General features: G+C 41.6%; 7 protein-coding genes across 8 annotated transcripts; 3 read left to right on the top strand and 4 right to left on the bottom strand.

Moving 5' to 3' along the window:
* Positions 1-93: 93 nt before the first annotated feature.
* Positions 94-3,617, top strand: LOC135345029 (core-binding factor subunit beta-like). Of its 2 annotated transcripts, none has more exons than XM_064542351.1 (5): positions 94-293; positions 649-735; positions 1,109-1,348; positions 2,848-2,976; positions 3,223-3,617. In XM_064542351.1, exons 1-5 carry the CDS (start codon positions 216-218, stop codon positions 3,238-3,240), a joined length of 552 nt encoding a protein of 183 aa, XP_064398421.1. In that variant the 5' UTR covers positions 94-215; the 3' UTR covers positions 3,241-3,617. The 2 variants fall into 2 exon arrangements, with proteins under 2 accessions (XP_064398421.1, XP_064398420.1); XM_064542350.1 differs by having other exon boundaries at positions 95-293; positions 3,202-3,617.
* Positions 3,618-4,355: 738 nt separating this feature from the next.
* Positions 4,356-6,691, bottom strand: LOC135345521 (transmembrane protein 143-like). Its single transcript, XM_064542937.1, has 2 exons — positions 6,284-6,691; positions 4,356-5,587 (listed from the first exon to the last, which is right to left on the bottom strand). Exons 1-2 carry the CDS (start codon positions 6,689-6,691, stop codon positions 4,454-4,456), a joined length of 1,542 nt encoding a protein of 513 aa, XP_064399007.1. The 3' UTR covers positions 4,356-4,453.
* Positions 6,692-6,720: 29 nt separating this feature from the next.
* On the bottom strand, positions 6,721-10,542 carry LOC135345523 (probable aminopeptidase NPEPL1). The gene is made up of 11 exons (XM_064542938.1): positions 10,343-10,542; positions 9,958-10,143; positions 9,717-9,815; positions 9,317-9,472; positions 9,174-9,255; positions 8,789-8,931; positions 8,600-8,677; positions 8,101-8,325; positions 7,695-7,871; positions 7,156-7,266; positions 6,721-6,965 (listed from the first exon to the last, which is right to left on the bottom strand). Exons 1-11 carry the CDS (start codon positions 10,487-10,489, stop codon positions 6,858-6,860), a joined length of 1,512 nt encoding a protein of 503 aa, XP_064399008.1. The 5' UTR covers positions 10,490-10,542; the 3' UTR covers positions 6,721-6,857.
* A 237-nt stretch (positions 10,543-10,779) lies between these two features.
* On the top strand, positions 10,780-14,744 carry LOC135345442 (uncharacterized; the record flags this gene model as incomplete). Its single annotated transcript, XM_064542864.1, has 9 exons — positions 10,780-11,457; positions 11,622-11,729; positions 11,795-12,297; positions 12,485-12,592; positions 12,830-13,022; positions 13,184-13,314; positions 13,646-13,757; positions 14,111-14,223; positions 14,494-14,744. Coding segments are annotated over 9 exons (2,031 nt in total), but the record flags the coding sequence as incomplete, so codon positions are not given.
* Positions 14,638-15,677, bottom strand: LOC135345593 (putative phosphatidylglycerol/phosphatidylinositol transfer protein DDB_G0278295). The gene is made up of 4 exons (XM_064543012.1): positions 15,517-15,677; positions 15,333-15,431; positions 15,041-15,216; positions 14,638-14,891 (listed from the first exon to the last, which is right to left on the bottom strand). Exons 1-4 carry the CDS (start codon positions 15,599-15,601, stop codon positions 14,769-14,771), a joined length of 483 nt encoding a protein of 160 aa, XP_064399082.1. The 5' UTR covers positions 15,602-15,677; the 3' UTR covers positions 14,638-14,768.
* A 1,707-nt stretch (positions 15,678-17,384) lies between these two features.
* LOC135345597 (dual specificity protein phosphatase 19-like) lies at positions 17,385-21,706 on the top strand (the record flags this gene model as incomplete). Its single annotated transcript, XM_064543016.1, has 3 exons — positions 17,385-17,597; positions 20,477-20,601; positions 20,913-21,706. Coding segments are annotated over 3 exons (516 nt in total), but the record flags the coding sequence as incomplete, so codon positions are not given.
* On the bottom strand, positions 17,678-19,979 carry LOC135345560 (uncharacterized protein DDB_G0271670-like). The gene is made up of 4 exons (XM_064542977.1): positions 19,792-19,979; positions 19,597-19,674; positions 19,277-19,418; positions 17,678-19,114 (listed from the first exon to the last, which is right to left on the bottom strand). Exons 1-4 carry the CDS (start codon positions 19,837-19,839, stop codon positions 17,814-17,816), a joined length of 1,569 nt encoding a protein of 522 aa, XP_064399047.1. The 5' UTR covers positions 19,840-19,979; the 3' UTR covers positions 17,678-17,813.
* Positions 21,707-21,783: the final 77 nt, after the last annotated feature.

The following is a 21,783-nucleotide window of genomic DNA, read 5'->3' as shown; positions in this document are numbered from 1 at the left end:
TCAAAGCTTGAGCCACGCCCATCTATCAGTTAAGGTCAAAGGTCATAATTATAAATTTATACACTTCAATATTACTTTTATAAACTTGTACGTACAATAAGAGCAAATTGCCATGTGCTTGTAAGTGTACCCTCTACAGCTTGTACAATTTACATGTGTTTGGTGCTTCCCAGCTAGCTAGCTCTGCAGAACAATTACACACTATACAAGTCACCATGCCCCGCGTAGTCCCAGACCAAAAGAACAAATTTGAAACAGATGAGCTCTTCAAGAAGCTCGCACAAGACATGGACGTACGTGTGTGTAGCTGGTTTGCAAATGCATAATATGTGGTTTGGGGTTGTAACCTTCCTAAGCCTCACTATTAACCATAGACCCATAATCTAGAACACCCAGTGTCTCCAATCGTATAAATACTTCGATCAACAGGCTGTGCAGATGCTGCATACACTTTAATTTGCAGTCTGCATTGCATTGCAGAACATATAAATAATTATTTGCAGTATTAAATATTTGTATTGAATGTTTAATTTCACTACTGTGGAAGTAAGTACTTTCACTCTAGAAGTTAAGTAAGTGGAGTACATTGACGCACATAGAACTGTTAGAATAGTTGACATTATGCGAGACTTGTTATTTGCCGTGCAGGTGAAGTACACTGGTTACCGTGACAGGCAACCAGAGGACAGGAAGAAGAAGTTTATTGAGGATCTGAATGAAGGCATTTCATCGATTGTAAGTGGTTGGTCTTGTTTAATGTTTATTTAAGCTCAGCTTGCATTACTCTCCAATAAAGGAACCTTCAATTCTTACACCGCATTAATGGACTTTATGCTGCTGCATTATTTGAGCTAGTGCGTTTATGTATCATGTTACAGTAACATATGCTGACTGGGTGATCTCAAATGTAATAGTTCTCTGAATAGCAAAGTGTTGATGTTTATGACAGATGCATGTCCAATTAAGTCACATCTGTTTATCTCTGCTCCACTCCTAAATATTGATTATAATTTGAAGCTGTTTGAAAGCATGTTTGAAAGCATGCAATCAAATTTCCCCTTCTGTTAATTATATTCCTATAGTACCTACACTTCCTTTCCTTTTTCAGACCTTTGTAGCGACAGGAACGAACTTGTGTCTTCAGTTTTGTCCACATGCACTAAACGATGATAAGCCCAAGGACATGTCACTGCCGTCAGAAAATGTCAGCTTCGATTTGGAAAACCATAAAGTGAACATGTCCTCGAGGTTCATAATGAACGGAGTGTGCATCAAGTGGGTGGGATGGATTGACCTGGACACTCTGGTTGGCAAGGCACGACTTATATTCGATGAGGAGCAGGCTAGGGTAGGTTACACTGTAGTGCAGTGTCTAATTCCCACTACCCCGCATAGATGCTGAAAATGTTATGTTTGTGTTGCTAATTTAAGAGTGGTTAGAATTAAGGAGCTGTATCAAGAACTCTGGCTGCATATATAGCATGATAAAGAGTGTTCCTGTAATGGTGCTCCCACTTGTACACTAGGTTTTTGAAAACTCTGAAATGGCTTTGTTTCTAGTGGTGGTGTGGAAACTGTCACGGATGACTGGTTAGCATCAAAGAGAGTTTGGTGACCTCGTGGCCATAATTACTCCTTGTAAACAATAAATGTGGAGTTGACTTGTATAATTATTTGCAGCCAATTTTTTTTATGATGATATGGCATCTTTAGTAGAAGACAAACCTTTTCGTCATGTTTAGACCCTGAATGGTAGTTTGTTATCAGATCGTGTGTGTATGGTTTTATCTGTACACTTGCACTTCTACTGTTGCTATACTATACTGGAGCCCATAAAATCGTCGGGGGTGCCTAGCCATGTTTAGCACACAGACACACGTCCCTGTCCCTATTAGGACTAGAGATTTCCCTCGGTGTCAATAGTGTTAGTAATGTGCTTCACACGTGTGACTGATGTCTGTGGCTTTGACTCTTGAGTTACCCCGGTACTTTCTATTGCTCTTTTTGGCTGTTTGTGTCTTATTGGTGAATTTTTTTTAATTTTTTATGGTAGTGGCAGTGTCAAATTAATTATCATAAAGTAACTACTCTCTTCTTGAGCTTGGGTGAAAGTTTGTTAGTTTTGTAGTAGTCTGGTACATAACCACAGCATTCCCCAATGGAAACCCTACACTGGTAGCTTCAGCCACAAAACTACTGAGAAGTTAGAGTTAAAAGTAATAATATTTATGATGAAAAAAGTTATGTCACTTGAAGTTAATGCTTGTAGCCATTACCATGTGTACGAGAAGGCCCTTTTATCTGAACAGCTGGTACGTTGCATTACAGCTGTCGTTGGTTTTATGACTTTTAATTGCATTCAACGCTTAGACAGTAATAATTATAATTATTGGCACTTCCTAGGAAACCTGTCAACTTTTCTTAGACGATAGATGTAGGTTTAAAATTAATGGGTGTGTGTGTGTGTGAAGGGAAGGTATGGTGATATGGGTACCATTAATGTTTAATTCGTGGATTTGCAAAATAATGCTTCCTTCTCGAGTTATACCTAGTTTTGCTTACTTGGAATGCCATTGCAGCCTTTTCAGAAGAGCACGTAGCCAAACTTGTTTACTGAGTGTTACTACTCTACTTAGTAGTTAGCTCTGCACTAGAACGCTAGCTATTGGTAGCTGTAAGAGTGAGAAGAGAGCTGCAAGGCTCTGCAGACGGCAGCCATTAATTTTAGACTTGAACTTTTGGCATCGATCGTTTTTAACAACAATCATGGTCGATCATTACCCGCTCTCTGAGTTTGTGTGCATGATTGTACTGCATATCATGTGATATCCACGTACCACTGTTCAGGTTGAGGATGAGATTATGCGTGCTGTGATGAAGGAGACACAAGAAAGAGTGAGAATGTTTGAGGAGAATCAGCGCAGGTGGCAGGAGCAGCACCATCTCTCCTCACCCCCTCCACTACAACAAGCCACAGTGAGTGAATCCCTAGCGTACAATATATACGCATGTACTGTTCTTATATTAGCTTCATTCCTAGACTTTTTACTTCAAGCACATTCATAATTATATCAGTAACTGTTAAGTGTTGCCATCTTCCCCATGCAAGCACACTATTATTATATCTTTAGTTTCACGTAACCTCTATGTGTAAAATAATACCCAAACTAAATGCTGTACATATCTTACCCTCTTGTGAAGGGTTTCTCCTACACTGCACAGGCTCTCTCTAACCAGTGACCAGACGGGGGGGAGGGGGGAGGAGGGGGGCAAGCTAACTCGAAAGATTTATCAATTAACGACACAAACGGACTTACCAGTATTACATGTACTATCCTCGGGCCTGGAATCACAGGCTTGAACTCAAACATCATCACTGAACAAACGAACGTGCACTTAATGTATGTGTTAGGGTTTTAATAAATATTTTTTCACCATTATTTTCTTTGTTTGTTGGAGTTTTATAGCTAGCCTAGAATACACTGTACACTAAAGGAAATTGAATACTTTTTGTGATAGATTTTTGGCTAGTTTTGTGTTGTTTTTACTGATGTTAATACTTTAATACTTTGTTTTGTGCTTTGAAACAAACATTTGATACACCATTCATATAATTATGTGACATAAATAATGGAAAATTAGTACTCTTGAGGTTTACATAAACAAATAATTATAGATAACGCCTTGAAATTAATAGGGTGTGTAGAATGAAAGTGTGTACTTGCATAAATCCCCCCATACGAGGTTCCAATTCACGACCTCAAGTAGTTTACATTATTATAAGTGATTTACGCTACAAAGTAAAATATTTAAGGATTTTGGTTTTCTTTCATAAGAAGTAACTTCAATATCTCCTCTAACTTAAAAAAAAATTTTTATCAGAACATTTTTTTGTATAGCCGTTACAAGGCAGCCATTGAATTTTTTCATGCTGTTCTTGTATGCGGATAGAACTTGGAACATTAGTTTCTCAAAACGGTAGGTCAATACTGTCCCCCTTTCACCCGAAAATATTTTGGGGTAGGAAGGTGCAAAGTGAGTGATATTGTAATCGATTTGAAGCTTAAGCACTGCTTTATTTAATTAAGCAATAAAATACAATTAATTAGTTTGCTCCATAAGGGTTGTTTTCCTAGGCCCTGTCACAATTATGTGACATAAATTATATATAAAATGGAAAATTAGTACTCTTGAGGTTTGCATAGACAAATAATTATAGATAACGCCTTGAAATTAATAGGGTGTGTAGAATGAAAATATATACTTGCATAATCCCCCCATACGAGGTTCGAACTCACGACCTCAAGTAGTTTACATTATTATAAGTGAACTCCTTATTAGGTAATGGTAATTAATTCAGGAAGTAAATAATTACTAGCTCATTAATAATGTCAACAAAGTCACAATCTAATTACGAGCACAAAATAATTATACAAACTAAAACTGGCTAGAGCTACCTCCAACCTATTTTCACTACTTTTTTCAAATTGTCTTCGAAGTTAACAAGTTCATCTGAGCTCTCTGAATCTCTAAAAGCAGTCACTGCCGTCCATTCCCCTCTCGGCTGTGGCAGTATTGTGAGGGCTTCCTCTAAGTCCCTCACGGCTAATTTATCTCGTCCCTGTCTCAATAACAGTCCCATATTGTCCAGTTTAAACACAGCATCGTCGATATCGAATTGAATATTATGAAAAGAGAATCGTTTTGAGAGCCACTCTTCTATTCTTGACCTAAGAGACTCGGGAGTGTCGAGTACAGGTGGTGCCGACGTGTGCTCTGCGCCTGGTATCCCCCGGCGATTCTCTGGGCTGAGCAAAAATGCATAAGCCAATAGAGCTTCTTTAAACTCTTCATCTTGTGCTCGATCCGTCAATAACGTCAGTACACCGCGATTGTTAGCTACAGTGCTGTAGTACAGAGTAGAGGCCAAGTTTGCCAGATACTGATTTCGTTTGTTCTTGTAGCCTATCCACGCTCTAGCTCCAATTAATCCCGCCAGTCCAACACCAATGAAGGTCCACTGCACCTTAAGATCAGCAAGTACAGGTACAGACCGAGATGCTAGCACACACCCACCAATGACCCCAGACCAGGTGAGAAATTGCTTGTCGAATTTTGACATTTTAATTTTGCCATCAGGTAGCAAGTGCTCTAGTTTGTTGCAAGGGACCTCTTTGAAAACCTTGAGATGAAGCTTCTTTGAAGAGCGAGATCGAACAGCCACAAACACGCGGCTATATACGGAGTACTCTGGGTCTGCGATATGCGGGTCCTTTCTACTATCGACGAAAACGTTGAAATAGGATTTGAAACGTTCCCAATTTGATTGTTTTCTGCTTTCTATTCCCCTTGTCCAGATTTTGAGCATATCGTAATTGTCAGGGTTCACTGAAACTGCCACACCTCCAGAATCGTGCTCCTTCAAGAGTTCGGCAAATCTATAACGAGGGATTTGGTAAAAGTTGGCCTTTTCGAGTAGTTTATCAACTTTCTCCAGAAGCCAGTATTCTTGATCCAGCACGTCTTTCTTGGATAAATCTCTCGTCTGCAATGTGTCCTTGTCCGGGTCCAGGCTGTCGTAGAGAAGCTGTCATGTGAGTGTGTGTGTGTGGAGGGGGCGGGTGAGTGGGTGTGTGGGTGTAAAACTCCATGCTTTATATGTACAGTACTATTCAAGTAGGTTGAATCATTCAAAGTTGAATGTTGAAGTGAGTACTCACACCACTAAACCACAAAACAAAGCTGATCATGATTATGATCTACCCACAAGCTTCATAATTATGTACAAATGTATGTGTATCTTTGCTTGAACTTCTCCTAAGTAAGTGACTAGATTTTCAAAGAGTATCTGTAGCACTGTTACGGATTCAACATAGGATGAGGACCATGCCTTTGCTACTTTGGCTCGACATCTCCACTTCTCCCGAACAAATGCTCTATTCTTTTACAGTACTTTTGCTGATGTACATTAATTCTCTTACTTGGTTTGCTTAAGTAGTGTAGCAACACTCTGCACCTCAAGTCATTTGAATATGTATCTAGATGAACACCCACACATGTAGTCAGTGCTGTGTATTATCATGCATGGGCATCATCACACTGACAGGCTGTGACAGCCACCTACAGTTGTATCAGCTTTGTGGTTTAGTGGTGTGAGTACTCACTTCAACATTCAACTGGGAATGATATTCAACCTACTTGAAAAGTACTGTACCTATGTAAAAATGTGCAATACAATAATAGACATTATTAGTAGGCGTGGTTAAACTACTAAACAGGTTACCTTGGATTCTTCAAGGATACCGTAGAACTTGTGTGAGTAGTATGAATCCAGTGCAGCTGCTAAGTCCTCCATAGACTGCCTCTCCTTGGCAGTGAACATGTTCTTCTCCATGACCAGCGTCTTGAGTAACGTGCCCCTTGTAACAGGAATAAACTTGTTCGTATGATCATCAATGTTCCTCAGGACGTCGTCATCTTCATATGAGTCCACTTCTGACTGGGTCTGAGAGGCCACTACTTCAACTGCTGTCTCTGGTGGAGGTTGGCTCTCAGGGTTTCTCTTGAACCATTTCAGAGGGTTGAGTGATAGGGCGCTTGCTTGCTTGCTCTGGGATATATTCAGCAGTCTTGAGCGTGTGGGACGGATCAGTGAGCGAAGAGGGTAGCTAGCTTTGGTAAAAATGGACATCTTCTTTCCTCTGGTTTGTATAAAATTAATAGGCAAAGAGCGTTAACTATAAATGTCATAATTACAAACCAAAGAAAAGGGTCATACATATATCGCAAATTCGATTCAAAGACGCCCTCTAGTAATATGTACCCAATGATTAGTCAGTTCATGTCAATGTTAATGTTCACGATCTCTTCACATTAGGAGCAGCTGCTCTGAGCAGTGGGTTCAAGGTTCGGTCACCATAGAGAGTGGTCAGTAGTGCCACACCGTAGCCAGTAGCCCTCTCTCCCTGTGCAACAAAACACAGCTAATTGAATACAAGTAATGTAGTATATACTGAGACCATCAATTGGGATAAATTCCAATTCGATAACAAGGCTCAGGCATGTATACATTGCAAACATAACAGTGCGGGTTGCTCACTACATGTATATACACAGCTGCAGTGGGGTAGAGATCGATATGTTGATAAGACTCACTGTGTAGGCGGGGGAGGCCATGTCAATGTGGATCCACACACCAGAATAGTCAAACCCGAGATGAGCTCCTATAAAGAGGCCAGCACAAGAGCTCTGTGCATTGGACCGATCCTGCAACAAAGGGGAGTGGATTATTAAGTATTAGAGTTGGCTCTGTAACTGAGGGAGTTCTGATGGTCTGAGTTCTGATGGTCCAAATCTATGCCATAACTTCAGTACCGTTGATCCAATGTCAAAAATTTTACTGAAAGCTTAGAAACAGACCCTTGCAAATGATGCGTTAAAATCCAAAATTTCGTCGGGGCCCTAATTTGTCATTTTTCGGCCTTGGACCATGGGCTATAATCCATGGTACAGCTAAATTGGCAAATACTTTTATCTTTCGAATATGAACTTTGATGACACCATTTGAAAGCTCTTTTTCTAAGCTTTCAGAAAATCAGAAAATCAACGTTATTGGAGCAACGGAACTAAAGTTATGGCCGTTCAAAGATGCTCTATTTAACGCTATATAGATCCCCTTCATTACACACACTTACAGCAACTGAGTTCTTCATATCAGCCACTACACTCCTGAATTCACTGAAGTGTAGCTCTGGTGAGTAGGGTAGAGGGAAGGTGAGGTCTCCACTCGTACGCCCCGCCTCCTGCAGTGCCACCTGGCTAGCCTCGTGGTTGGTCACTACCCCAGCATGATACTGCCCTGTAGATATGCCCTGAGGAATATATCACACTTCTATTAATTGGAATTGACCAACACAAGTTCGGGCATGCAAAGAGATAGGTCAAGCACTGTAATTCTAGAAGAAATTTTTAGCTTAGTGAAACAACTCTTATAGCCTAAACACTATTAACTGCACATTTTAGTTGTGAAATTAGATCATCTTTACTCGACAGTTAAAGTACGTTGCCTCCTAATTTCGCAAAGGCTACAGCCCCCCTCACCTGAGCTCCAGTGAGAGTTGCCATGTCCAGTATCCAGTCTGCCTTGAGCACTTTCCTGGCGTAGGCCACCCCATCCCCCAGCACAAGTCGTCCCTCAGCATCAGTGTTGTTGATCTCAACCGTCTTCCCAGAGTAGAGGGTGTGGATGTCATCGGGGCGAGTGGCGTTGGAGGCAACTGAGTTCTCAGCTAAACAGAACACAGCGTGCAGGTTCTCCTTGAACCCCTGTATATAGGAGACACTTTATTATTAGTACAAACACTGTGGTGGCCTCTGGGCAGACCAACAGTGGCTGTAATAAAGAGGTGGCCTGCTAAGACAGGTTGCTAAGACAGGTTGCTAAGACAGGTTGCTAAGGGCCTGACTACAATTATAGACTAATGTAATAACTAGAATTTTGCAGCATTAGTAATGTTCTATCAAAATGAGCACTTTCTTGGAAATGGTGTTCAGCAGGATCTCTATAGTAACTTGGTATTGATTACAATCGCTCACTCACCATCTTGATAGCCACTAGGAATGCTCCCAGGATACCAGCAGCTCCTCCACAGTCCCTCTTCATGCCCGGCATGCCAGTCTAGAGGATGGGGGGTACATGCTGATTGTTGAACGTACACAAAAACCCCTCTCTGAATACTAACTATCTAACTGGGGAAGAAAGGGAAGAAAATGGAGGATAATGGGGGACCTTTGTTTTGATGGAGAGACCACCAGTGTCGTACACAATGCCTTTGCCTGCCCAGCAGATGGTTTCTATGGCACCAGGAGGGGTGTGGCTTAGCACGGCCAGAGCTGGCTTGTGTACGGCTGCCTTACCAACACCATAGATGCCTGTGGAAGCAGTCATAGTTATGATGGACACCACTTGTAAACGTCAAGAGAAAATGAATACTCTCCAGCCACAGCACTTGTTAAAATTGACCCTCTAAAAAGTGAATATCTGGTGCTACAGTAAAGTTTAGGTTCGCTCTATATAGCATTTCACAAACACTACAGTACTCACTTGTACACACTACAATGGCTGCATGGCTACACTACAATGGCTGCATGGCTACACTGCTGTATCTAGGTACCTCCAAATCCTTGCTTGTCCAACTCCTCTCCTTGGATGATCATCGGCTCTATACCAACACTCTTACCCACCTCACGAATCACCTGCAGGAACACACCAGCTAATTATGATAATGTCAATCCTAGCTAGAGGGAGATTCCTCACATCCAGGAAGTTGTCAGTGTGCATGTAGTTGCAAGGTCTGTCCACAATATCCTGTGCCAGTCGTACACCCGTCGCCAACGCATCCAAACACTTGACATCGTCCTCGGTAACAGGGGAATTCCCCTCCCCCACAAGAATGAACCCCACACTCACAGTCTACACAAAAGAAATGAATTAATACACTCGTTTTAGTATGTTGATAACTGAACTATCAATTCTTTCAGGAGGCCATAACTTCACTAAAAAGCAATCAATATCAAAACTAAGAGATGCATTCTGTAGCTCTAGACAAGGCCTATCACATGGCATCTTTCTTTCCCTGCTTAATTAGAACAGTGGTATTCTAGAAGCTCTGTAAATAGTCGGACCATCAAAACACATAATGGGATAGTTTCTTCACCTGTGTGGTTTTAGTGGCGTTGGTCTTCATGGTGTAAGTGGGGAAACCCCTCACCACAGCACAGCCTGAGGCAAGCATCTCAGCACGCTCACACACAACCTATTGAGGGGTGGGGTAACAATTAAAGTGAGTACATACACTAAACTAATCTACAAATTAATGATAACGATAATTAACAAAGCCTGAAAAACACATTTTAACCCAAACAGAGGCAGAGGTAGATAGATTGACATGTGCTTACAATGATGGCTACGTTCTCTCCGCTCTTAGCCTCGGTCCGGACCACCTTGGTGAGGGCGTGGGCTCGGGAGGGGGTATTGTGACGACTTACTTCAGTGGGTATACCCCCCACAGTGGCCTTGTTGAGCCAGAGACCACATGAGCTGATGTTAGTAGTACTGAGGCTGGATACAGCTGCCTTCCATGCCTACAACCAGTACACGTCACTAAAACACATTACTAATTAACGAGAGAGGGTTTGCCCCTTAGCAAAATGACACGTGATTATTATTATTATGACCGAATACCGAATACCTACAGGATTGGATTGCGATACTTTAATTATAATTATGTATACAAAAGAGGCTCTGTATATCGGACGCCATGACAATAATAATTATACGTACTTTATCGGATACTCTGTTTCCAAAGAATGGTTCAACATCAGTGAAGGGTACTTTGTTCAGGTTAGGCCTCTTCCCTACAATGGTGCATGGCCTGCTCTCAGGGTCGCCTCCAGGCACGCTGGTACAGAACTTTATCACCACTGGCATGACTCTCTTTGATGTCCAATACTAGTCTCGCAAGCCAGACGTTTCATTGGAAGGGGAGGGGAGAGAAAACCTATTTTGGGTCTGGCTTGCGAGACTACTCCAATACGTCACCAATGTTATGGTTTAGCAGCCCCTCCCCCTTCCCTGAGCTATTGCACCAGAGCTAGCTATTGCACAACGTGCTGAAAGTCTACACACATACCACACAGACTGGAGATTGTTATAAAAGAAGTCCCCATTCTTCATTGGAGCAGGTTAGGAGCGACTACATTGAATCAAGACAATTGTGAAACTTTACACTGGCTGGGGAATTAACTCAAGACATAAAAATTCCTCCAGATAAAAGCGACATCTCCACAACTGACACGCGCTCTTACTCTCACTCTAAGAGTACCGTTAAAATTTCTTCCAGTGGAAACAGTCGAGTTTTTAATCGTAAACTATGCAAGTATATTCGTGCTAAGCAAGTTTGTCCGTTTGACGTTCGGTGTCATTTCCGACATGACGTCATCGACGACAACCAATCAGATACTCCAATTTTGACACACAGTAATTTCAACGAACCCACGTCTAGTGGGTGTGGCCCCTCACCAGCAAGACCACACTCCCATGATGACCCCCCACAAAGACAGAAGAGACGACCACGTCCCAGGAAACCACGGCAACACTCTGGCCACCCTCCCTTAAAACCTACTCCATTGCAATCACAAGATGCGAAAATATTGTCTACTTTAGAAGAATTGCACGTGACAAAAGAAGCCCCAATTTTGAAAGAAAAGCAAAAGCACACATCTCATTTGGATGAACTGCAGTCCAAGCCATTGTCTTCATATTCTCAGGACTGTAGAAGCAGAGGACCTTCCGAGCTCAGTCTAGGGTCCTTCCTCGCTCCCTCCCTCACTAGACCCCCAGTGCAGAGACCCAGACCCAAGAAGGCCACCAAATCATCAGCCCCTGAACTGAGAGAGGTGAGTGGTTGTATGTGTCTGTGTCTGTGTCTCTTTAAGTATAACATACAGCCCAGCATTTGCCTCTCTTTGCGTTTATCAGCTATGCTGTATTCCCAAAGAATTTATTTATTTGCAGATAGTTGTACAGTTTTAATTTCTAAGTACTATTGTACTGTGTCTAGGTTGAGCTGCAACAGCTGGAGGTGCGTTTCCCTGATTGTGTGTTACTAGAGAAAGGTAGAGAACGGACTGTGTACGGCTTCTCCTATCAGCCGGCACATCCGGAATGGGTATGTACAGCAAAGCAAGTGACATTTTTATGCGTTATTGTGTTAATTTTGTTCTCCCTACACAGGACTTCAGTTTTAATTCGCTGACATTTGAGGCCAGTTTTCCCGGGGACTACCCGCTAGCACCACTCGTTGCTCGCATCTCCAATCACAAGTCAATCGCTCACGAAGCACTGGAGCACATCAACCATCGTCTGCAGTATCACCTGACCACTGAAGGGTTCCAGTCAGGCACGCTCATGTTTAGACCATTCCTTCGTTGGCTGGAAAGAAATATTATGGCCATTTTAAAAGAATTTATTTCTCCTCTCAAAGAGCCACAAAATATCGATATTGAAGATTGTGAATTGCTCTCGGAAGGTACACAAGAAGGAGAAGATGTTTCGGACGAGGAAGAAGTGATTACAAGTGCCGTGACTACGGTTCCTATTAAAGCTGGCACTGAAATCCGATTGGTTGGATTGAGTCTGAGTCAGAGTGTTGCCACAGTTACCTTCACCACCCCCAAGATCGTCGTGGCGTGTGGGCGGTGTAAACATCAGGAAGACGTCAACGGAAAGTCTGAAAGGTAGCATGCAATCATTAGTTATACAGTTATACAGGCAATGTCATGTGACAATGTCATGTCTGTAGTGCATTCCTTTAAGCACCTCTTCCAATAACACTTTGAGTGAAACAAAACAGGCCCTGAGGCATATAATTAGCATCGTTGTACACGAATATTTGAATATTGATTTAGTATTGATTCTGTACAGTGCTGTGAATGGCAGTTGCTCGAGATGTCAGTGTGTGTTCACTCTAGTGTATCACCCCACACTGGTACATGCCTCCTCTCCCACCCTCGGCTATATGGACATGGTCGAGTAAGCACTGGCTAGCTAGCATGATATTATAGATTGCTTGAGGATATAAATGATGCTGTCATGTTGCTAGCACTAGTTAGCCAATAAAATTGTAGAAATCTAATGTAACCGCTACATATCCTCCTACATGCTTGTGTACATTTTATATACAGACGTATTACTTTGATATCCTGTTTTCATGGTAACTAACTATATGATGCAATGTTAATGTAATGTTATCCCTATAATTAAATGCAGCTGCTCTGTGGTGGACCTCGTCCTGTTGGACTGTGCACTGAGTATAGTGTGCCTGGACTGTGGCCATGACAACCAGACAAAGAGTATGCTGTACGGACAGGCCAAAGACTTTTGGTGTCGCAAGTGTCACAGCAAATTAAGCATAGCAGCTGAACAGTGCCGATTCATCAAGCACCAGTCCGTCCCCATAAATGTACCTAATATGTACAATTATAATTATAATTATATAATACCATGTGTGTTTTTAATAGCATAATTATAGGTATAATTATTTGAGTCGCGGCCCATAAATTATAATTATTAGTTTGATAATCTGTATAGTTGTTATCAATGTGTGTGTGTGTTTGTGTCCAGGTATCTGGAGAGGCTGCAGTGACTCGTGTGGTAAAGGCAGCTCGTAGTAAAGATCCAGTCTTCAAGTTAGGCCACCCTTTACCAGACAGTGGCACTTGTGCCCACTACAAGAAGAGTCATCGCTGGCTCAGGTGAGCCTCGTTATAATGGATGAAGAAACCTATCAGAATTAACTCTCCCCCCATTAGCTCGCGTTAAATGAAGCATCTTTGAACGGCCATAACTTTTGTTCCATTGGTTCAATCATATTAATTTGAAAGCTTACAAATACCGTGGGCCATGGTAAAATGAGAATACTATGTGAAAGAGCTCCTAGCTTCTAAGTTTTCAGAAAATCAGAAAATCGTTGAATTTGGACCATCAGAACTCCAGTTACAGAGCCACAATTCTATAGTACTTTCCGTTTATATAGCTGCTAAAGTAATAGTTCTTTATCTCATTGTTTGTTGCCTCCATCTGCAGGTTCCCGTGTTGTGGTAAGGTGTACCCGTGCGACGTGTGTCATGATCTGAGTGAGTCTCATATAATGGAGAGGGCCAAGAGGATGATATGCGGACTCTGCTCACTGGAACAAGTGAGTAATGGTGGCCACCAACAGCGGGCCTATAGCTGCTACTAACCAGGCCAGCTAGGGACTAATGGCTACCTACCCGTGCATTATACAGCTGGTATTAAGTATGCTCATGCTTATATAATAGAGCTTCTAAAATGATTACTGTACTTACATAGAAGCCTATAGGGAAATATTGTAGTAGACTATATATACCTCCTATATAAATTATATGCTACACTGTACACTGTATAATGCATGCATAATAATGGGTGCAATTGTCTTAATTCTAGTGCTGATTGCGTATGTTCGTACGTGTTACTGGCTATAACAATACAGTTGATATTAGGCCCCTCTATATAATTATAATTATACAGGTATATTCTTCGAGCAAGCCTTGTTCTGGTTGTGGATCTGACATGACTTCATCCAACCGCACTGCGTACTGGGAGGGAGGGAAGGGCTGTCGAAGCACCGCAAAGATGAACAGGTACAAACATGAATTGTCTTACTGCTACTGATCATTAGCGCACTATATATTAATTTGTACCATGTATAGGGAAATAACAAAATGTGTACAAGATTATACTGTACTGTTACTAAGTGTTACTAAGTGTGTGTGTAGGTGCGGTACTAATTGTACAACCTGTGTAATATAGACTCAGCCAAAATTAAAATTATGTAAATGGCCGTGTATTGTATTATGAGCTCTGCCTTGAATAGAGCCATTAACATGATTGTATTATTCCTCCCCCATTAGGCGTGACAAGCATAAGTACAGCAACTCCTCTCAGAAAACAGCCTCCCAGAAAGCAAAGAGAGTCGGAAAGCAAGAGAAAGCATGAACTTAATTTGTAACTGAACGCGTGCATGTTTAGGTACAATACAGCTGTTGTTAATTACGTCTTTAGTGTCATAATTTATTATATATTCCCTATGGAGCTTATATGACACGATGATTACAATAATTATTGTTTCAGTTTGTAATAAACAGTTTCAGTTTCAGTTTCAGTTGCAATGTTAAGTGACGACTTGTCAGAATCTTAAATAACGCAGCAGTCTGGATAAGGCAGACCTCTGGAATGTCATGTTAACACTGCCACAAATCAGCTCTCTGCCTCTGTTGTCCTTTGCAGTGATCTTTATTTCATATGTTCCCTGCATATATGGGGGCGTGTGTGATGTGTGTGGGCAGTGTGGAGGTGTGTATATAAGAGAGAGATAGTTGTAATGTAGCTTATAGGGCTGTCCCAATTATGTGACATGCCGAATAGATATAAGTTATGTGCAAACTATTGTAAACTCACTTTAGGGACAAAGTTTGGTATTTTCCTTGTCACGCGTAGACTTGTCTTGCCCTTTGGAATAGGGCAGCCATTTGGACTGTTACGACAGAGATCAAGGCTCTTCTTTTCACTAATGAAAGCGAGAGGTCCCATCCCTCTGACCTCCACTGTCACTGTACCCCCAGTCACTACATCAGCTGCATGCAAACCAGAGTATAAAATTATATGATAATTATACTATACACATCATGACATCTTCGCAAACAGTGCTATATAGCTATCTTATTATACCAGTACACACAATTGCATGCACCTGAATTGATGTTTGCAGTTAGGGTGACATCTCTCCCAATCTGGGGAGGCAGGGGTGTCACACTGAAGTCCTCCACTGAGAAAATAGTGTTGCTATCTCCTATGAAATAAGAGCAAAAAATCAACACATAATTTTTTATGGCAAACAACAGTGAGTTAAGCTTGTATACAATTAGTGCACTTACCGCAATTGTTGTAAGGGACATTTTGTTGGGCAGCAACTACACTGAGGTAGAGCCAAAGAATTCCAATCAGCACCTTTACGATCATGATGAAGCTTGTAACACTATACTTCGTCTTTGCGATGTAGTTTCATGCACCTAATCATTAAGTTCATACATAGCTATATATAGGTGAGCTAAGTTTCATAAACATTGAAACTGTGTTTACTTTCAATGTGTTTTTGGGAAGTGCATATTGGTTTACTGATCTAAGTGTGTATAAGGTTTTGTTTTGGATTCACACATTATGATTATAATGATTCAGTTATACAAAGCACGGCATATCATGTGCTTCTGTCGATATACACATCGCACCTGCTGTTACTTGCATAGTATTACTTCATTGGCAACTGATTTCTGCACGAAACCATAGTGCCGGTACAATGCAGGTACAAGGTGAAAAGACACGATACTTAATATAGGTACCTGTGATGATCAATGTGAGCACGTGGTGTGATACATCGTGACAGCTGCTTAAATATCTACTTAAGATGGTTAAAAGGAGCACTTTTTATAGTTATTCAACAGACATTGAGAGAATCTGCATCGGAAAATATGAGGAGTGCAGTAGTGTTCATCTTTGCCTTAGCTACCATTTGCCAAGCCAGTAAGCATGGATTCCATCTCAGCAAGGAACAGTCCGATGTCAGCTTGCTGAATTTACTAGCAAAGCTGCAAGATAAAATGGATCAAAAGGAAAATCCTTTCATCAATTCAAATGCTCACCAACAAAGGAGAGTAAGGAGTGGAATCTACTGGGAAGACTGCAGTAAGCATTGCATACCTATATTTTAATAATAAAATTAATTATAGTGAAATGACTTTTTAATCAATTGTATAGGCAAATCAAATGATTTGGCAGAAGTCTTGTCAGTGAGTTTCAACCCAGATCCACCGCAGACAGGTGCTTCCTTCAAAATAACAACAAAAATCCAATTCTGTGAGTTACCATGGTGCAGTACTGACTTCACAGCAACATGCTTACAATCAATCACAAACAGATAAAGAGGTTACCGATGGAAACATACTCGTGAACATAAAGTACCTTGGCTACATACCAGTGCTTAAAGAGACCCTCAACCTCTGTGACTTGGCAGTTGAGAGTGGGGATAGTTGTCCATTGACTATGGGAGTGCATGAAAACTATCTCGAAGATACTTTCCCGGATTTTGCTCTCTCTGTAAGTATCTATAGCCACAAATCTGTGAAAGTGAACTGCAATTATATTGCATTATATTCATCATGCAGGGACAATACACAGGGACCATACAGGCTGTAGATAGTGACAGCAATGAGCTATCTTGTATTACTATTAAGTTTTCACTCTGAACAAGCAATAGATCATGTTCTTTGTAATAATTTGTCATTTGACACCCTTATTATTGCGCATGCGCAGATTGCAAGCTAGAAATAGGAGTGGGAGTGGCTCAGACCTCCTACATGTACATGCAAAGATGGCTACAAGATCAGGACATGACATGTTGTCTCAAATCAGAGGCTTCAGCTCAAAATCCTTGAAAAATGTGCAGACAGAAATCACCACCATTGAAGGAAGAAAGGTAGGAGCTATCTTGAGGATCTGTTAAACTAAACTGTTCAATACGATGTACGAGAATCGAGTGCATCAGAGTCATGATAATGGTTCCTGTGAAGTTCTGCATATTTTAATACTCGCCACCACATTTTCAAGTATTTTGGGCCTCTTTTGCATGATGCTAATATTAACATCCTTACAGTCAGACTGTTAATTAATGTATTTACCAATGGTGTATCTTGTTTATAGTACTGAACTTGCTTATTTTTTGTTACAGTTCCGTGCAAAGCACGATTAAAATGGCAGTGAAACAGTTCTAGAGGAAGTGAGCGATGCACCAGTTACCCTCGGCTACTGTCCTGACTACTCTGCAGATATGAACGTTGGCGTGGCGATGGAGAGACTGCTCGTTAGCTCACAAGATGTAGCACATGACAAGGAGAAGCTCAAGGAACTAGGAGTCACGCATGTCCTCAATGTGGCTTATGGAGTGCCTAATAGTTTCTCTGAAGTAAGCATACACTTAGAGATTATAGCTAAAGTAGTAACCTAGCGGTCTGTTGCTGCACCACCCCTCCCTCTGTACTCTAGTGAATTGTAACAGATTATATACATCTAAGAGCAGTACAATTTAACAACCAACTGTCATGAGAGCTAGCTAATAGTTTCTGCTGAGTTTGGGTTCTTAGCTAGATACTAGATTTTGATTGATTTTGATTCGGTGACACTACCCCTTTCTCTTCTTGGATTTTTTGCTCTGATCCCCTTCATCTTCTGCTTCATCTTCTGCTTGCTCATTAGAACTGCTGCTCGAACTTTCAGAACTTTCACTGGAGCTGCTGGAACTTTCACTGGAGCTGCTGGAACTTTCAGAACTTTCACTGGAGCTGCTGGAACTTTCAGAACTTTCACTGGAGCTGCTGGAACTTTCAGAACTTTCACTGGAGCTGCTGGAACTTTCAGAACTTTCACTGGAGCTGCTGGAACTTTCAGAACTTTCACTGGAGTTGCTTGAACTTTCAGAACCTTCACTGGAGCTGCTCGAACTTTCAGAACCTTCACTAGAGCTGCTGCTAGAGCTGCTCTCATCATCTTCTTCCCTCTGCCCCTTGCTTCCTTTACCGCTCTTGCACCTCTTCTTAGTGCATTCACTATCGTCCTTTGACTCTTCCTTTGATGTCTTACTCCTGCTCCTACTTTTACTGCTCTCTTCCGTGGTTATAGGCTCTGCTGTAGTACCTTCAGGCTCTGCTGTAGTACCTTCGGGCTCAGCTGTAGTAGCTTCAGGCTCTGCTGTAGTAGCTTCAGGCTCTGCTGTAGTAGCTTCAGGCTCTGCTGTAGTAGCTTCGGGCTCAGTTGCCACAGTTACTGTCTCAGTAGTAGTCATGAGTACCTGATCTTCTGTGACCAGCTCTCGAGTGGTGGATTGGGGGGCTGTGGTGGGGGTGACCTCCTCAGGTTGAGTAGGAGGAGTTATGCTACTAATGAAAGAGTCGAGTTGTGAGTTAAATACCCCGTTTATGGAGTAAAGAGCAGTTCCTGTTGTGGGATTGTAGTATAGCATGCCTGGCCCCGGAAGGTCGTTTATCGTATCGCTAGTAAACTCGTAGAATCGGAATCCATCGAAATATGTGAGTGTGTTCACATTATTAGCGACTACAGTTCCATCTGGAAGGGTAATGGTTCCTCCTGTGTAGTCTATTCCCTCTACACTTTGTTGCTGTATGTTATCGACAATCAATACATCTTCACCGTTGGCAACAAGTATGTTGTCTCCGCCTGTACTCTGTCGTGTAGTGATGTCATTATCTCGACTCGATACTGAAAAAGAGCTTTGTCTTTGTGTCGATGTAGGCGATGCAGTAACGGTTTCTGTGAAGGTCGTCCTTGTCTGGTCACTCTCTGTGGTATTCTGCATGACAACGTACACACCGTTTCCCTGGTCTTCAAAGTTAAGCATGATAGAGGTTCCGTCTCCATTCACCCATTGATAGTCTCCATCAGCAGGAAGAGAGTTAGGTGTTGGAGCTGTAGGGAGAGTCACTATTAGTATAGCAGCCAGCTTGTTGTCACTGTAGTATATACATATATAATCATACTAGTTTATTGTAGTTAGCTTGGTTTCTTCTCAGAGGTGCTATAAGTAGTATATTCTTTAGTCTTATTTCTTTTAGCATTGTAATTGCTTACCATTAGTGGTGCAGTCTATTTGTGCACAGAATTCGTAGGGTACAGGTCTCATCTGGTTGTCACAATCTGAGGCAATCACCAGATCCTCATCCAGACACCGCACTGATCTAGTTCGCAGTCCAGTGCCACAAGTTGCAGTACACTGCATACGAGAAACATCATACACATGTACAGTTAATAAGCATAAATGTACTGTGATAGCTCTCCCTTGCTGTTATGAACTAACACTTCTATACATGTATGACACATGGATAATTTTAGTGTTAATTTAGCTACATATAATAAATGGCTTGTAATAAATAATATAGTCACTGTCTTACCTCGGACCATGCTCCAATTGTCCATGCTCTGGCCGCTTGTTTCTTTGCTCTCAGGTTAGCAACAGGGAGGGCCTCACTCTGTTTGCAAAACAAAAATTATGGTGGAAGTTATAGTTGACTGTTTTCAGAGTGTTAGTAGCAGAAGATAGATACTGCATGTATTTGTTAACATGCATCGTTAGCAAATTTTTGTACCTGTAAAACCAGCAGTAGAAAAGACGCCACCAAAATTTTCAACGCCATTTTGAAAGCTTAATTCTCAGTTCCTTCTTTCAATATATCGTGTCTTCTTCGCGTCGATGTCTCTTCTGTTTTGCTTGCTGAGTTGTTCAGAATATCTTCTTCACATGAGCTACTCTTTTATACTTGAAATGTTGCACAATGGTCCCATTCAGTCATTTGCTGTCATTTTATGTCATCAGGGATGATGCATGTGTTTGTGGCTAATGGGTCTGTAATAGGAATTGTTGCCATGGTTGTTGTCCTATTATGTGGTCTGTGGTCTGTTATCTCTATCACTGCATGTAAGTCATCTTCCTGTATCCTGGGAAGCTCTATGGTTACTGGTTACTTGGGTTACTTGGCATGATGGCGTGTGGTGTGTGGGAGTCTTATAGTGTGTGTGTTGTACTCGTTGTACTTTTTGGAATAAGTCCAGTAAAACTCACAGCCCTTTATTCAGTGCTTGGCCAGCTGTTAAGCATAACAATTGATAACAGGTGTTAGTGCTTCTAAGCACTTACGCCTACGTCACCTGATTATTAATTATTAGAGTACAATAATTAATTATCTAGGTGTTAACTACCACACAATAGTCATTTCTGCAAGTTACTAATTGCGTACCACACCTTGTGATTCATGCACTCCTGGTGATGTGTAGGATTTCACCTACCTGACCACGGAGATGTATGATGATAATGAAGAGTCTTTGCTCAATCACTATGGAAAGTGTGAGACCTTCATCGACGCAGCCATGGAAACACAGGGAACAGTTTTAGTGCATTGGTTGGTACATTATATTGCTTCTTGCCATACTATAATGCTTGCAGAGACGTATGTGCGTGTGCGTGGGTGTGTGGATACTTTACGGACTTTGTATTGTTGACTGTATTGTAGAGCTATTAGTTGCATGCCCGAAATTATTATTGCTATACCACCATCAAGAGTTCATTATAGCCGTTCATATAATTATATACTCCTGTCTAATTATCTCCTCCTATACAGCCCAACCCTCACACACACACACACACACACACACACACACACACACACACACACACACCCACGACCCACCCACAACCCACACACACACACAGCAATGCTGGTAGGTCCAGGTCGGCATCCATTGCTCTTGCCTATGTGTTACACAAGAAGAGGACTCCATTACAGACTGCTCTTCAGCACTTGCGAGAGACAAGACCAACTGCTCAACCCAATGAACATTTCATGGAACAGTTACGAAAGTTACAAGAAACACTCAAAATCCATAGCTGAATCTAGACTGGCGGCGCGCAAGCGACTGGCAAACTGCCTATCAGTCACTCGTCTCAGCGGAAGTGTAATAGATCGTATGACACTACTAAACATGAATATCATTATAGATAGTGTGGTTAAATTTTGCTATGAGATTCAGCTACTATGAATGCACTGAATCCCCTGAAGTGTAAGTGCGGTTACAATTACAGGGCTAATATGACGTTGAGCAATCTGATAGGCTGCAATACTCGTTGCAGCTGAGACGAGTGACTGATAGGCAGTTTGCCAGTCCCTCGCGCTACGCACGCGACAGCTGTCGCCGCCAGTCTAAGCTGAATCATTGTTAGCCTCGGTCCCAGGCCGATTTTTCTTTAATAGAACGAAGTTGAAAAATGCGACCTAGCGTTCAATTGGAGACGGATCGGCCTGGGGTCGAGGCTAAATCATTGTCTACACTTACTTATAGCTTAATTTGTTAACGATCTTTACTATTAATTATTTTGTGTCTTTTACACTTACTTAATCCTTTAACGATCTTTACAAACATTGTCCTTGACATGCGGGGAAAGGTCGTCGAAGAACTAAGGCTAACTCTATTGTACAATGTATGTCTGTAAGGTTAATGATCTTTACCCACCACAAATGGAATCAGTCATGATTTATTATACAAACATGCATAAAAAAATTACACACAAAAAATGCTGAGTCATG

The sequence above is a fragment of the Halichondria panicea genome, chromosome 12, assembly GCF_963675165.1.
Source record: "Halichondria panicea chromosome 12, odHalPani1.1, whole genome shotgun sequence".
In the NCBI taxonomy this organism is placed as follows: Eukaryota; Metazoa; Porifera; class Demospongiae; order Suberitida; family Halichondriidae; genus Halichondria; species Halichondria panicea.
The sequence above is the reverse complement of the archived record's forward strand: the minus strand, read 5'-3'. Positions and strand labels throughout refer to the sequence as shown.

Coding starts and splice junctions, on each gene's coding strand:
- LOC135345521 (XM_064542937.1), bottom strand. CDS start 6,691: ATGTCCATTTTTACCAAAGCTAGCTACCCTCTTCGCTCACTGATCCGT. Junction 5,588..6,283: donor GTATCCTTGAAGAATCCAAG/GTAACCTGTTTA, acceptor CTCACATGACAG/CTTCTCTACGACAGCCTGGA.
- LOC135345029 (XM_064542350.1), top strand. CDS start 216: ATGCCCCGCGTAGTCCCAGACCAAAAGAACAAATTTGAAACAGATGAG. Junction 294..648: donor AGCTCGCACAAGACATGGAC/GTACGTGTGTGT, acceptor TTTGCCGTGCAG/GTGAAGTACACTGGTTACCG. Junction 1,349..2,847: donor TCGATGAGGAGCAGGCTAGG/GTAGGTTACACT, acceptor ACCACTGTTCAG/GTTGAGGATGAGATTATGCG.
- LOC135345523 (XM_064542938.1), bottom strand. CDS start 10,489: ATGCCAGTGGTGATAAAGTTCTGTACCAGCGTGCCTGGAGGCGACCCT. Junction 8,678..8,788: donor GTCTCTCCATCAAAACAAAG/GTCCCCCATTAT, acceptor CCCATCCTCTAG/ACTGGCATGCCGGGCATGAA. Junction 7,267..7,694: donor ATATGAAGAACTCAGTTGCT/GTAAGTGTGTGT, acceptor CCTTTGTTGCAG/GATCGGTCCAATGCACAGAG.
- LOC135345560 (XM_064542977.1), bottom strand. CDS start 19,839: ATGGCGTTGAAAATTTTGGTGGCGTCTTTTCTACTGCTGGTTTTACAG. Junction 19,419..19,596: donor CAATTGGAGCATGGTCCGAG/GTAAGACAGTGA, acceptor TCTCGTATGCAG/TGTACTGCAACTTGTGGCAC. Junction 19,115..19,276: donor AATAGACTGCACCACTAATG/GTAAGCAATTAC, acceptor CTCTCCCTACAG/CTCCAACACCTAACTCTCTT.
- LOC135345593 (XM_064543012.1), bottom strand. CDS start 15,601: ATGATCGTAAAGGTGCTGATTGGAATTCTTTGGCTCTACCTCAGTGTA. Junction 15,432..15,516: donor TGTCCCTTACAACAATTGCG/GTAAGTGCACTA, acceptor CTTATTTCATAG/GAGATAGCAACACTATTTTC. Junction 14,892..15,040: donor TACCAAACTTTGTCCCTAAA/GTGAGTTTACAA, acceptor CCATATATGCAG/GGAACATATGAAATAAAGAT.